Here is a 16,503-nt window from a genome sequence, read left to right on the forward strand (position 1 = left end):
ACGGAGATTCGTAGTTTCTTGGGTTTGGCGGGTTATTATCATCGGTTTGTGGAGGGGGTTTTATCTATAGCAGCCGTGTTGACTAGGTTGACCCAGAAGGGTGCCCTATTCAGATGGTCAGATGAGTGTAAGGCGAGCTTCTAGAAGCTCAAGATAGCTTTGACTATGGTGCCGGTATTGGTGTTACCCACAAGTTCAAGATCTTATACGGTATATTGTGATACATCCCGAGTTGGACTTGGTATGGTATTGATGTAGGGTGGCAAGGTTATTGCATATGCTTCACGACAGCTGAAGGTTCACAAGAAGAATTACCCTGTTCATGATCTAGAGCTGCAACCATTGTTCACGCGTTGAAGATTTGGAGGCACTATCTTTACGGCGTGCCATGTGAGGTATTCATAAACTATCAGAGTTTGCAGTACTTGTTCAAGCAAAAGGATCTCAATTTGAGGCAGAGGAGATGGTTGGAGCTATTGAAAGACTATACTATCACCATATTGTATCATCTCGGAAGGCCAATGTGGTGGCCGACGCTTTGAGTAGAAAATCAGCTAGTATGGGTAGCCTTACATATATTCCAGTTGGTGAGAGACCACTTGCATTGGATGCTCAGGCCTTGGCCAACCAGTTCATGAGGTTGGATGTTTTTGAGCCCAGCCGTGTTCTAGCTTGTACAGTTTCTCGGTCTTCCCTGTTTGAGCGCATTAGAGATCGACAGTATGACGACCCTCATTTACTTGTCCTTAGATACACAGTGCGACATGGTGGTTCCAAGCAGGTTACTATTGGAGATGATAGAGTTTTAAGGATGTAGGGCCGTATTTGTGTGCCTAATATGGATGGACTTCGTGAGTTGATTCTTGAGGAGGCCCACAGTTCTCAATATTCCATTCATCTGGGCGCTGCCAAGATGTATCAGGATCTGTGGCATCGCATATGTGTCTCGTTGTCTGAATTGTCAGCAGGTTAAGTGTGAGCATCGGAGACCCAGTGGTTTGCTTCAGAAGTTAGAGATTCCTGAGTGAAAGTGAGAGCGGGTCACTATGGATTTCGTTGTTGATCTCCCACGGACTCAGAAGAAGTTCGATGCAGTTTGGGTCCTTATGGACAGGCTGTCCAAGTCAACGTACTTCATTCCTGTTGCAGTTTCATATTCTTCAAAGTGGTTGGCAGAGATTTATATACGTGAGATCGTCCGTCTTCACGGTGTGCCCGTGTCTATCATTTCGGATCAAGGTACGCAGTTCACCTCGCATTTCTAGAGGGCAGTGCAATGTGAGTCGGGCATGCGGGTGGAGCTGAGCACAACATTTCATCCTCAAACGAACGGACAGTCTGAGCGCACTATTCAGAGGTTCTTGGGATTAGTTCTTGCCGTTAGCGGAGTTTGCCTACAACAATAGTTATTAGTCAAGCATTCAGATGGCTCCCTATGAAGAGTTGTATGGTAGATGGTGTTGATCGCTAGTTGGATAGTTTGAGCTGGGGGAGGCTCGGTTGTTGTGTACAGAGTTAGTACAAGATGCCTTGTATAAGGTCAAGATTATTTAGGATCGACTTCGCACAGCTCAGTCCAGGCAAAAGAGTTATGCCGACCATAGAGTTCGTGATGTTGCATTCATTGTCGGAGAGAGAGTGTTGCTCTGGGTATCACCCATGAAGGGTGTAATGCAATTTGCTAAGAAGGGCAAGTTGATCCCTAGGTATATTGGGCCTTTTGAGATCCTTGAGCGAGTGGGGGAGGTGACCTACAGACTTGCGTTGCCACCTGGTTTTTCAGCAGTTCATCCGGTGTTCCATGTGCCCATGCTCCGGAAGTATCATGGCGATCCATCCCACGTGTTAGATATCAGCACTGTCCAGTTGGACAAAGGATTTTACCTACAAGGAGAAGCCGGTAGCTATTCTAGACCGGCATGTTCGTCAGCTGAGATAGAAGAGTTATCATTCAGTTCGAGTGCAGTGGAGAGGCCAGCCTGTTGAGGTAGCTACCTGGGAGTCCAAGTCCGATATGCGAAGTATATATCCCCACCTTTTCACCAGCTCAGGTACTTTTCTATGTCCATTTGAGGATGAACAACTGTTTTAGAGGTGGAGAATGTGATGACCCAAAAGGTCATCTTATATTTGAAAACTAGATTCTACACTCTTAAGCCTTAAAAATCTCATTTTTACTCTCATTGACTTGCGTACACAGTCCGGGCGTATTTTCGGAAAGCTTTTATGTTGAAAGTTGATAAAAATAAAAAAAATTGTCTAAAAAGTTGATTTTAGTTGACTTCGATCAATGTTTTGAGTAAACGGATGCGGACCCATATTATGACTGTCCTGGTGGGTCCATATTGAAATATGGGACCTGGACGTATGCCCGAAAACGAATTCTGAGGTCCCTAACTCGAGTTATGAATTTTTTTTGAAAATTAAAAATCTGAAAATCTAATGGTTTTAAAAAATTGATTGATGTTTGGCCTTGTTAATACCGGGCCCATATTTTGGTTCTAGAGCCTCGTACAGGTTCAATATAATATTTATAACTTATCTATGAAATTTGGTAAGAAACGGAGTTGGTTTGACGTGATTCAGACGTCCGGTTGAGAAATTAGAAATTTCAAAGTTTTCTTGAAAATTTCATTCGATTTGGTGCTAAATTCGTAGTTTTAGATGTTATTTTGGCGATTTAATTGTGCAAGCAAGTTCGTATGATATTTTAAGACTTGTGTGCATGTTTGGTTTGGAGCCCCGAGGGCTCGAGTGAGTTTTGGATAGGCTACAGAATGTAAATGGCTTAGAACACTGTTGGTGCATCAGGTTTCTTGTTGCAGGCCTCAGACCTCGCAAATGCAAGGTAATTCATCGCATTTTGCGATCTCTGAAGAGTTCGCATTTGCGAGCTTCTCATTGCAAATGCGAAGAGAATCTGGGCCACCTAATGTTCGCATTTGCGAACATTCCTTCGCATTTGCGATGGGGACAGGGGGAGGTAATTTTCGCATTTGTGATCATTGGATCGCATTTGCGGTCAGCTCAGCTTGCATTTGCGAGCATTTCTTCGCAAATGCGATGGAAGCAGAAGTGTGGGGGAACTTGCAAATGTGATGGATTCCTTGCATTTGCGGGCTTGGCATTAGCGAAGCCCAGGTTGCATTTGCAACATATGCAGCTGATGAAAAGAGACTTAGACGTGATTTTTCTCCCATTCTTCAAAATTTCAAAACCTAAAGCATAGGAGGCGACTTTCTAAAGAGTTTTTCCTCCCCAAATCATAGGTAAGTGATTCTAAACTAGTTTCTTTCAATCTTTAACTTCATTTTACAAGATTGCAACCTAGAATCTAAGATTTTCATGGGGGAATTGGGGGATTTTTGGGTAGAAAATAGAGATTTCGAAATTTGGGGATTTAGACCTCAAATTGAGGTCAGATTCCAAAACTAATTATATATCTGGGCTCGGGAGGTGAATGGGTAATCGGGTTTTGGTCTAAATTTTGGGTTTGGACCAAGTGGACCCGGGTGTTGACTTTTGTTGACTGTTTCAAAAATGGCCTAAATTGAATTCCCTGCAATCGTGGGTAGTTCCTAAGGCTTAAATTGAATCATTTGGTTGGTAATTTGCTAGATTCTATTGGTCCGGAGGCTTGTGAGAAGAGAAAAGTTCTGATTGAGCTTTGAGTTTGGCCATTGGAGCGACTTTCTTCAAAATTTCAAAACCTAAAACACAGGAGGCGACTTTCTAAAGAGCTTTTTCTCCCCAAATCATAGGTAAGTGATTTTAAACTAGTTTCTTTCAATATTTCACTTTATTTTACAAGATTTCAACCTAGAATCTAAGGTTTTCATGGTGGAATTGGGGAATTTTTAGGTAGAAATTAAGGATTTCAAAATTTGGGGATTTAGACCTCAAATTGAGGTCGAATTTCAAAACCAATTATATATCCGGGCTCGGGGGTGAATAGGTAATCGGGTTTTGGTCCGGATTTCGGGTTTGGACCAAGCGGGCCCGGGTGTTGACTTTTGTTGACTTCTTTAAAAATGGCCTAAATTGAATTCTTTGTAATCGTGGGTAGTTCCTAAGACTTAAATTGAATCGTTTGGTTGGTAATCTACTAGATTCCATTGTCTGGAGGCTTGTGAGAAGATAAAAGTTGTGATTGAGCTTTGAGTTTGGTCGTTGGAGCGAGGTAAGTGTCGTGGTTAAGCTTGGCTTGAGGGATTAGGTATTGTTTGCCTATTTGCTATGTGTTTGGATGTTGAGTACAACGTATAGGTGAAATGACAAGTACCTATACGTTGTTGTTGAGTCATAGTATGCGAGTGAGTCTTATTCTTGTAAATGTTGTACTCTTTGATCATATTGTTCATGCTTAGACTAGCTATTCGTTATGTTGAGAAATTCTTATCATGTTTTACGGAATTTGTTATTGATTGAGTATTGACTCAAAGTATGATTTGTTCTTGATATTTCTATCTCCCTGTTGTCATTGTTCATTATTTTGGTGAGGGAGTGTTAAAGCACGAAGGGTGATGCCGTGCAATGTTTTGTGAGTGAGTGATAATGCACGAAGGGTGATGTCGTGCCATGTTATGAGAGAGTTAAAAGCACAAAGGGTGATGCCGTGTCGTTTCTATTATTTCTTATGGTGAGGTTGATCCTTTCCACACTTATTTGGTGTTAGTTGCACATGTGAAGGAATCATCTTATTAATATGGAAATCCACTTGAGAAATTCACTTGGACCATTGATAGAAGCACCATTGTTGAGCCAATTGAAAAGGTCACTCCTTCTGAGGATCCATTACCTCCGCCAACGCGGCTAACTATCACTATGTTTGACACTTTCAAGTATCAATACAAAGAATCTGAATTTGGTATTGAAAGATTTAATTATCTATATTTGTGCATACACAATCCATTTATTGTACCTTTTTAAAAATCTTTTCATTATTATGACACAATGATTTCACAATGTATTAAATTATTTGTTATTTCTTTTTTTGGTTTAACGTAAGATGTCTTTGCTATTGTGATTAATGACGGTCCTTCAACATATGCTGCAAGTGGGAGAAGAATTCAAGAATTTACCATTATGGATAAGCAGTAAGGATATACTTCCTCCTATTCCTTTCCTCATCAGCCACTTCTCTTTTTTCGGCTGTAGCTGCTAGTTTTATCTTTTTGTAGCAAAAAAAGATTGCACATAATTCAACTATGATGTTGTTTTGTCTTTTCTGCATCGTCTAGCAATGCCTATATATTATCTAATTTGAAATATTATATATGATATTAGTTCAGAACTTTAATTTTTTAACCATTTGCAGCATTTTAGTATGAGATTGTATTTCCATAGTATAGTATTGCTGAGTGATAAGAGGATAAAGCACTCGCACCCTTGTAATATGATTCTTGTTAAATCAAGCACACATAGAAATGAAAGTTTCAGGCTAAAACTCAGGACAGTGGTTTTATTAAGATTCTGAAAAATGCAATGTGTGAAAAAGAATGTCTTAACCATTAGGTTGTGACTTTGTGCATTACCTTAACCTGATTGAAGGTCTAACTTCCATCTTATATTTTCATATTGCCAAAGTTTTTATTAGGGAAGCATGGCTTTCTTTTATTGAAAATGAGTAGCCTTATATGTATTCTTGATGTAATACAATACCCAATAACTGTGTGAATGGCTTAGTTCTTTCCTTGAGATCAACATCATTTGTTGCCCTAATGATATATTAAGGGAACATTTTGGCCAGAATAAAATGGCTTTAAAATTATTTGAATTAGTTTTAGTACAATACAAGAAGCTACAGTATTATAAAAACGAGATTGACTTGTTATGAAAATGAAAGATTATCGATTTGGACTTGTCACGACCCAAATCTACCAAGTCGTGATGGCGCCCGTTGCGGAATTAGGCAAGCCAGCTATTCCATCAAAACAATCAGATATTTCAAAGATAAGGTTCCTTAAAGCTGTTAATTAATAAAACCTTATATCATAAGTCTGAATAACAAGTGCGGAAAGAAACAAAAGTCTGACATCGGGGTGTCACAAGTCACGAGCATCTACTAAGGTCTTTCCGAAAACAACTATTATACAGTCAGAAAAATAACTAATAAAGTCTAAAGGAATATAGGAGGGAGAAGAGCAAGGCTGCGATCTCCATGCAGCTACTTTGCTAACTCCGAATATCCGCGACGGATGAAGATCAACAATTGCTAGCACGTCCAGCAACACCTGGATCTGCACACAAGGTGCAGAGAGTAATGTAAATACTGTAGACATGTGATTTTTGACCCTCCCCAAAATTTTTATATATTAGCGTAAAATATTTAATTTAGGCATAATATAGATATTTCAAGTAATTTTGGCTCTTTTACTTTATTTTATTACAAGAAAACAAAAATCACACAAAAAAATAGGTTCATTAATGTCTTGTAGTCATTTCTAATATTAAAAAAAATCCTAATAAAAATAATATATAAAAATAGTATCGTATTTTTATTTTAATATGATATTTGAAAATGCCAAAAATAGATTTGTTTTAATGGTTAGTTTTATTTTAATAATTATTTGAATAGTAAGATTAATTAATAAATGGGCCCGTATTTTTAATCAAGGAAAGAATAGAACTTGGGCTTTAACAATCCATTTTTAGGCCTAATTTTGGACCTAACCCATAATCCCCAAGCCCATGATTCCAAGTCTCATACCCCTTAACCTAAAAAAAAATCCTACAAAAAACTAACCTAGACCTATATATATAAAAAGCCTAAGACTAAAATATATGAACGAAGGGGAGAAATTAACGAAAAGAGAACGGGGAATGAACGAAAAGAAAAGGAAGGAATATAACGAAGAAAGGGATAACAAAAGAGAAGGAAAAAAGCTGAAAAAGGCAAAAGAAAAGGCTGGAAAGGAAAAGGCTGGAAAGGAAAAAGGAACGAAAAGGAGCTGGAAAACACACCCACCCTCCCAAAAACGCATACAGAGTATACATTCTATATACACTCAATATACCCTAGATATACACGGGCAGAAGAACTCCCTCCCTGAGGTATCTCCTTCTTCTTTCACTCACACACAGCCTCAACAAGAGAGAATGAACAGCCCTAGCCACCTTTGATCTTCATCTTCAAATCTTCGATTTTCAAAAAAAGTTTTCTTCTTCTTTTCCTCGTTTTTGATTTTCAAGTTTAATTTGAGGTTGGCTCAGATTTCAGAAGAAAAAAAAATGCCAAAGTAGCTTGAGTTTCTCTTCCTATTCGATTCTGATTTCATAAATGGATTTCGTGCGAGATCTGTTTTGAGCTGACGTGCGTGAGGTGCTGCTCAAGGTTTAACTTCGCGATTCCTGTCCGATTTCGCTGCTGTTTTCTCGGACAGATTTCGTGGATTGGAGTTTGTATCTATTGATTCTCAAAACCTTAAAGAATTTTTGGTCTTAACAGGTTCGTTCTTCCCCTTCTTACTTCTATTTCAGCATTAATTTTCAATATGATTTGGAGAATGGTATTAGCCTTTAGTTCAATAGTTGATTTCCTATTTGAGATTTGTCGAATCTTTTCGTGATATTTTGATTTAGCTGCGTTCGTAGGAATTATCTTTGCTATATTGAGTAGCTCATGGATATTGTAGAGGTATTATCCTCAAGTTTGAAAGTTGGTTTAGTTTCTGTTTCTCGTGCCTTACCCTAGTCCCTTATTTCATTCTTAAAATTTCAATTATAAAAGGAAGTCACTGTCTTGGAGAATTTGGAGAATATAATGATTTTTGTTGTTGTGAAGGTTAATCATCTAACTAAGCATATGATGTATGAAGACTGTGATTGTAAGAGTTGAGTAAGCAACATGAGTGTCCTTTAGTTGGCAGAAGAGGAATTAGTAGAATATTTAAATATTTCTTACCATATTTTTGATTTATTCTCCCTTATTTTGTTTGTTTGTTAATTTGCTTTTTCCTTTAGGTAGTGTTTTGTTGGTTTCTAATGTTTTAGATGCAACATATATGTTTATTGATGATTGAAATGTGCTGTGAAGTTGGGATTTTAATGAAACGTGATTGAAATTCGAAAACTACATGTTTGCTATTTTATTTTATTGCTCTAATCGAGTAGGAGCATGCTTAGGCTATCATCGTGCGGGTAGGCAAACTTTTAGGCGCGATTAGTAAACAATTGTGACTATGGGTACGGTTCCCGTGACATAGTTACGATGCCTATCTCCTTAAACTCGGATGTGCATTTATGTGACCCAAATCCAAATCTCAACAATGTTAAATAAAATGTGTCGTGGACTATGGGTGCATTTATGTGACGTGATTCAAGATTTGTTTTAATGACGTTGCAGTTTTCCTTAAAAATAAATAAAAAGCGGTTGAAGTTAAAATTTGTACATAGGTTCAACATGTATTAAAATTAGATAAATAAGCCGAATATGACAGTTGAGCGACCTTGCTAGAACCACGGAACTCGGGAATGCCTAACACCTTCTCCCGGGTTAACAGGATTCCTTATCCGGATTTCTGGTTCGCGGACTGTAATACAGAGTCAATCTTTTTCTCGATTCGGGATTCAACCGGTGACTTGGGACACCATAAATCTCCCAAGTGGCGACTCTGAATTAAATACATAAATCCCGTTTCGATTGTCCTTTAATTGGAAAAACTCCCTTTACGCCCCTGCGGGCGTAGGCAAAAAGGAGGTGTGACAAATACGCCAACTCAGTAAATAATAAAGATAAATAAAGACTGAGTAGTAAGAAGCACATAAAATCCACATCATGATATCTCAGTAAGTACAACATGCTTTCAATTCAGTATGTGAGTCAAATCACCTCGTTTGAAATCCAATTTCGGTAAAAATCATTTAAAGGTATTTCTCAGCAGTTTCAACAGAGGTTCAAGGCAAAATAGAGTAAAATGATGAAAATCATAAACAGTCCCTCGGGCTAACATATATCATAAATCGCCCCTCGAACATAACATCAGTCAGAATCAGCCCCTCGGGCAAAAGTCGTATCACTCACTCAGGGTACTCGCGCTTACTGGGGGTGTGCAAACTCCTGAGGGGCTCCTATAGCCCAAGTGCTATAACACGCACGGACAACTCACGTGTTGCACGGACAACTCACATGCTATAGTATCAATATCAGAATCCGCACGGACAACTCACGTGCTGCACGGACAACTCACGTGCTATACTCTCAATATCCTCACAATTACAGGCTCTCGGCCTTACTCGGTCATAAATCTCTCAAGCCACTCAGGCTATCAGTATAAATAGGATGCTTAGCCAAAAATATCATTTTATGCATCAAAATGGAGTAATAAAGACTGAGTTATGAAATCAGTAAAACATAGCATGACTGAGTACAGATCTTAAGTCAAAACAGTGAGGGAATAACAAGAAAAGACCACTAAGGCCCAAACAGCTTTGGCACAAGGCTCAAATATGACGTTCAACCCAATTTATAGTAGTTCTTTCTAAAACACATAATTATCAAATAGTTTCCAGTCAAATACGCAACTTTATAGTTGCTACGGGACGGACCAAGTCACAATCCTCAATGGTGCACGCCCACATGCCCATCATTTAGCATGTGCATCACCTCAAAATAGCAAAACAATGTGAAATCCGAGGTTTCATACCTTTAGGACAAGATTTACAATCATTACTTATCTCAAACCAGACAAAACTCTAACCCGTGATGCCCTTGCCTCTCGACTCGGCCTCTAAATGATCTGAATCTAACCAAAATCAGTATATTATCATCAATATACGCTAAAGGAATGAATTAACATGAAAATTATCAAATTAGACCAAAAATTCCGAATTTGGGTCAAACCCGGCCCCCGACCTACGTCTCGAAATCTGATAAAAATTATAAAATTAGAAAGCCCATTCACTCACAAGTCTACCTATATCAAATTCATCAAAATCCAAAATTAAATGACCATTCAAATCCCCAAAATCAACTCTCCAATTCTCTTCCATTTCCCCCCCGATTTTTACATAAAATTCCCAATTTAGATGATAAAAATCAAGACACAATCATGGAATTTAACCAAAATCAAGTGAAGAACACTTACCCCAATCGCTCCTCTGAAAATCCTCTCTAGAATCGCCTTCTCCCGAGCTCTCTATTGAATTTTGGATTATGAACTCAAACCCTCGTTTTTGAATCTTTTAAATCTGCCTAGATAAGCCTTCATTGCGATCGTGAAGCACAACAATGCTACCCCTCATTTAAACTTGCGAACGCGGAAACCTCCACGAGTTCGCAAACCTAAGCCACACAGACCTACGCGATTGTGACATGGTTCACGCGGTCGCATAGGGCAATCACTTCAACCTTTCACCGGCTCACTTCCTTCTACGCGAACGCGACCCTGGCCACGCGTTCGCGAACCACTACATCACACACATACGCGATTGCGACCTCACCTCTGCGGTCACATAGAATAACTCCACCTCTGCCCCAATTAAGCCTACGCGATCACGACCTCCTCTTCGTGATCGCGAAGAACAACTCTTCTGCAATAGAACATCAGCAAAATCTGCCAAATTTTCAAGTCCAAAAATGTCCCGTTGAGCATCTGAAACATACCCGAGGCCCTCAGGACCTCAACCAAACATGCCAACACATCCACTAACATCATTCAAACTTAGTCGAGCCTTTGAATCACTCAAAACAACATCAAAACACCAAATCAACCTTGGATTCAAGCCTAAGAACTTATAAACTCTCAAATTTCACAAATGACGTCAAAACCTATCAAATCACCTCCGAATGACCTAAAGTTTTGCACACATGTCACAAATGACACTATGGACCTACTCCAATTTTTGGAATTCCATTCCGACCCCGATATCAAGATTTCCACTATCGGCCGAAAAATGCCAAATTTCCAATTTCGTTAATTCAAGCCTAATTCTACCACGGACCTCCAAATTACATTCCGAACACGCTACTAAGTCCAAAATAACCTAACGGAGCTAACCGAACCATCAGAATTCACATCCGAGCTCTTCTACATATAAGTCAATATCCTATTGATTTTTCCAACTTAAACTTCTAAATAAGAGACTAAGTGTCTCATTCCTCTCCAAAACCACTCCGAACCCGAACCAACCAACCCAATACCACATAATACAGTTGAACAACACATAAGGAAGTAGAAATGGGGGAAATAAGGCTATAATTCACGAAATGACCGGCCGGGTAGTTATATCTTCCCCCTCGTAAACAAACGTTCGTCCTCAAATGAGTTTAGAAACATACCTAAAGCCTCAAATAGATGTGGATATCTGCTCCGCATCTCCCGCTCGGTATCCCAATTAGCCTCCTCCATGGGACGACCTCTCCACTACACTTTCATTGACGCTATATCCTTTGATCTCAACTTTTGGACCTGCCGCTCCAAAATAGCCACTGGCTCCACATCATAAGTCAAATTACCGTCTAACTAAACCGTGTTGAAGTCCAAAACATGATACGGATCGCCAATATACTTCCAAAGCATAGAAACATGAAATACCAGATGCACACTCGACAAGCTAGGTGGCAAAACATGCTCATAAGCCACCTCCTCGATCCTCCGATGCACCTCAAAATGCCTAATGAACCGAGGGCTCAATTTGTCCTTATTCCCAAATCTCATAATACCCTTCATGGGTAAAACCTTCAGTAGAACCTTCTCCTCAACCATGTAAGACACATCATGAACCTTCTTGTCAGCATAACTCTTTTGTCTCGGCTGAACTGTACGAAGCCGCTCCTGAATCACTTTCACCTTGTCCAAAGCATCCTGTACCAAGTTTGTACCCAAAAGTCAAGCCTCGCCCCAACCAGCCCACTAGAGATCTATATTGCCTCCCATATAAAGCCTTATATGGAGCCATCTGAATACTTGACTAATAACTGTTGTTATATGCAAACTCTGCGAGTGGTAGAAACTGGTCCCATGAACCCCTGAAATCAATGACACAAGCGCGCAACATGTCCTCCAATATTTGAATAGTGCGCTCGGACTGTCCGTCCTTCTGAGAGTGAAAAATTGTGCTCATCTCAACCTGAGTACCCAACTCTCGTTGCACGGCCTTCCAAAACTGCGATGTAAACTGATTACCCAAATCTACCAGGTCGTTATGGCGTCCAACAGGGAACTAGGCAAGCCAACTATTCCATCAAAACAACCAGATATTTCAAAGATAAGATTCCTTAAAGCTGTTAATTAATAAAACCTTATATCATAAGTCTGAATAACAAGTGCGGAAAGAAACAAAATCCCGACATCGGGGTGTCACAAGTCACGAGCATCTACTAAGGTCTTTCCGAAAACAACTAAGACTTATACAGTCAGGAAAACAACTAATAAGTCTAAAGGAAGATAGGAGGGAGAAGATCAAGGTTGCGATCGCCATGCAGCTACCTTGCTAACGCCGAATATCTGCGACGGATGAAGATCAACAATCGCTAGAACGTCCAACAACACCTGGATCTGCACACAAGGTATATGGAGTAATGTGAGTACGCCAACTCAGTAAGTAATAAAGATAAATAAATACTGGGCAGTAAGAAACACATAAAATCCACATCATAATATCTCAGTAAGTACAACATGATTTCAATTCAGTATGTGAGTCAAATCACCTTGTTTGAAATCCAATTTCGGTAAAAATCATTTAAAGGTATTTTTCAATAGTTTCAACAGAGGATTAAGGCAAAATGGAGTAAAAATGATGAAAATCATAAATAACCCCTCAAGCTAACATATATCATAAACCGCCCCTCGGGCATAACATCAGTCAAAATCAGCCCCTCGGGCAAAAGTCGTACCACTCACTTAGGGTACCCGCGCTCACTGGGGATGTGCAAACTCCGGAGGGGATCTTACAGCCCAAGCGCTATAACACGCACAGACAACTCACGTGCTATAATATCAATATAAGAAATCTGCACGGACAACTCACGTGCTGCACGGACAACTCACGTACTGCACAGACAACTCACGTGCTATACTCTCAATATCCTCACAATTACAGACTTTCAGCCTTACTCAATCATAAATCTCTCAAGCCACTCGGGCTATTAGTAAAAATAGGGTGCTCAGCCCAAAATATTATTTTATGCATCAAAATAGAGTAATAAATACTGAGTTATGAAATCAATAAAACATAGCATGACTGAGTACAGATCTAAGTCAAAATAGTGAGGGAATAATAAGAAAAGACCACTAAGGCCCAAACAACTTTGGCACAAGGCCCAAATATGGCGTTTAACCCAATTTATAATAGTTCTTTCTAAAACACATAAGTATCAAATAGTTTCCAGTCAAATACACAACTTTATAGTTGCTACGTGACGGACCAAGTCACAATTCCCAATGGTTCACGCCCACACTCCCATCATCTAGCATGTGTGTCACCTCAAAATAGCAAAACAATGTGAAATCCAGGGCTTCATACCCTCAGGACAAGATTTACAATCATTACTTACCTTAAACCAGATAAAATTCTAACCCGCAATGACCTTGCCTCTCGACTCGACCTCCAAATGCTCCGAATCTAATCAAAATCAGTATATTATTGTCAATATATGCTAAAGGAATGAATTCCACATGAAAATTATCAAATTAGACCAAAAATCCCGAATTTGGCTCAAATCCGGACCCCAGGCCTACGTCTCGGAATCTGATAAAAATTACAAAACTAGAAAGTCCATTCACTCACGAGTCTACCATTATCAAATTCATCAAAATCCGACATCAAATGGCCATTAAAATCCCCAAAATCAACTCTCCAATTCTCTTCCATTTTCCCCCAACTTTCACCCCAAATTCCCAATTTAGATAATAAAAATCAAGACATAATCATGGAATTTAACCAAAATCAAGTGAAGAACACTTATCCCAATCGCTCCTCTGAAAATCCTCTCTAGAATCGCCTTCTCCCTAGCTCTCTATTGAATTTTGGAATTATGAACTCAAACCCTCATTTCTGAATCTTTTAACTCTGCCCAGATAAGCCTTCATCGTGATCGCGAAAATAGCCACGAGATCGGAAATCACAAACAATGCTGCCCCTCATTTAACCTTACGCGAAAGTGGAAACCTCCATGCGTTCGTGAACCTAATCCACACAGACCTACACGATCACGACCTGCTTCACGCGGTCGCATAGAACAATCACTTCAACCATTTACCGGCTCACTTCCTTCTACGCGAACGCGACCCTGGCCACACGTTCGCGAAGCACTACATCACACATATACGCAATCGCGGCCTCACCTTTGTGATCGCATAGAATAACTCCACCTTGGCCCCAATTAAGCCTACGCGATTGCAACCTCCTCTTTGCAATCGCGAAGAACAACTCTTCTGCAACAGAACACCAGCAAAATCTGCCAACTTTTCAAGTCCAAAAATGTCCCGTTGAGTATCCGAAATACCCTCGAGGCCCTCGAGACCACAACCAAACATGCCAACACATCCCATAACATTATTCAAACTTAGTCGAGCCTTTGAATCACTCAAAACTACATCAAAACACCAAATCAACCTCAGATTCAAGCCTAAGAACTTATAAACTCTCAAATTTCACAAACGATGCCGAAACCTATCAAATCACCTCCGAATGACTTGGAATTTTGCACACACATCACAAATGACACTACGGACCTACTCTAATTTTTGGAATTCCATTCCGACCCCGATATCAAGATTTTCACTGCCAACCGTAAAACGCCAAATTTTTAATTTCACCAATTCAAGCCTAATTCTACCACGAACCTCCAAATTACATTCCGAACATGCTCCTAAGTACAAAATCACCTAACGGATCTAACCGAACGATCAGAATTCACATCTGATATCTTATATACATAAGTCAACATCTGGTTGACTTTTCCAACTTAAACTTCTAAATAAGAGACTAAGTGTCTCATTCCTCTCCAAGATCACTCTGAACCCGAACCAACCAATCCGATACCACACAATGCAGCTGAACACCACATAAGAAAGCAAAAATGGAGAAAATAGGGCTATAATTCACGAAACGACCGGTTGGGTCATTACAGGATGCTAACCGATTCAAAAGACCAATTCTTCCCAACCTTTGCAATTTTCCAAACATTGCAGAAATGTTATGTCACGACCCAAAATTCCTACTATCGGGATCGTGATGGCGCCTAATATTTTACTTGCTAGGCAAGCCAACATTAGAACAATCTACTCCTTTTAACAGTTAAAGTAGATATTAAAGAAAAAATGAGATAACTAAATAAATTTAAAGTAACAATGCGAAAATCGAACTAGCCAAATATCTATTACAATTCCCTGAATCTGGTGTCACGAGTGCACGAACTACTATAGTAATACACATAAGGGTCTGAAATAAGTAACAAGTTGTTCGAATGAAAGTACACAGCTAAATAGATAGAGGATGGGGACTCCAGGAGTTGTGGGCGTTGAACAGCCGTACCTCAGGTCTCCGTGAAGGTATGATCCGAGCACGCTAATAATCGCCGCTGGGACCGTTTCCAAAATCTGCACAGTATGCAGAGTGCAGTATCAATACAACCAACCCCATGTACTGGTAAGTGCGAAGCCTAACCTTGACGAAGTAGTGACGAGGCTAAGGCGGGTCACTTACGTTAAAACCTGTACGTGGTATATAATAATGACAAAATAATTGAAATGCAGTATAGAATTAAACAGCTAACAGGAAATGATAACCACAGTCTCGAAAATAAACCAATGTTGTCCAGATTTACCAATCTTACCAGTTCAAACAAAGTATCGTAAAAACAACACAACCCAAGAAATAGATACATATAGGTTGTTACGGCGCATAATCCGATCCCACCAGACAATACATAATCCTCCCTTATTCCACCATGACAATATCAACAACAGTAAATAATATATATATATATATATATATATATATATATATATCAACAACAACATATATATATGTTGCGCCGCGCAACCCGATCCCACCATATATCAATATCAATATCGTAATTTCACCCTTATTTCACCATATCAATCCACTCTTATTACACATAACCTTTCCCATATCCCACATATATATATATATATATATATATATATATATATATATATATATATATATATATATATATATATATATATATATTCACTATTCCACCACCATATCAATCCTCCCTTATTACACCTACTGCGACGTGCAGCCCGATCCTACCATATCATAACCAAACTCTCAATGTACAAAATCAACAGGCTAAATCACAAGGCCTTTACGATAAATAAGAACCAAACTGAACCAAGAAAAGGAAACCTCAATCAATATAGAATCTACATGAATATTGCTACACAACGAGACCAATCCAGAAAATATGCCTTGAAAGTATCAATAACAACTTAAGCAAATAATAGGAGACAACGAAGCTACAAAAGAACTAATACTTCCAACAAAGAGAAACAATGTCTAACAAGTAGCAATTAGGCATAGAAGTACAAG

The 16,503-nt window shown here is 39.3% G+C and overlaps 1 protein-coding gene across 1 annotated transcript; it reads left to right on the forward strand.

Annotated features, from left to right (window-relative positions):
• Positions 1-1,046: 1,046 nt before the first annotated feature.
• Positions 1,047-1,986, forward strand: LOC138878957 (uncharacterized). Its single transcript, XM_070158524.1, has 2 exons — positions 1,047-1,239; positions 1,571-1,986. The coding sequence occupies exons 1-2, from the start codon at positions 1,047-1,049 to the stop codon at positions 1,984-1,986; spliced, it is 609 nt and encodes a 202-aa protein (XP_070014625.1).
• The last annotated feature ends 14,517 nt before the right edge of the window (positions 1,987-16,503 follow it).

Source organism: Nicotiana sylvestris, chromosome 10 (assembly GCF_000393655.2).
Source record: "Nicotiana sylvestris chromosome 10, ASM39365v2, whole genome shotgun sequence".
Classification (NCBI taxonomy): domain Eukaryota; kingdom Viridiplantae; phylum Streptophyta; class Magnoliopsida; order Solanales; family Solanaceae; genus Nicotiana; species Nicotiana sylvestris.

What these genes read in the sequence shown, in the direction of transcription:
- LOC138878957 (XM_070158524.1), top strand. Translation starts at nt 1,047, where the DNA reads ATGGATTTCGTTGTTGATCTCCCACGGACTCAGAAGAAGTTCGATGCA. An exon ending in GTCTATCATTTCGGATCAAG is followed by an intron (nt 1,240 to 1,570) that starts GTACGCAGTTCA and finishes GACTTCGCACAG; the next exon opens with CTCAGTCCAGGCAAAAGAGT.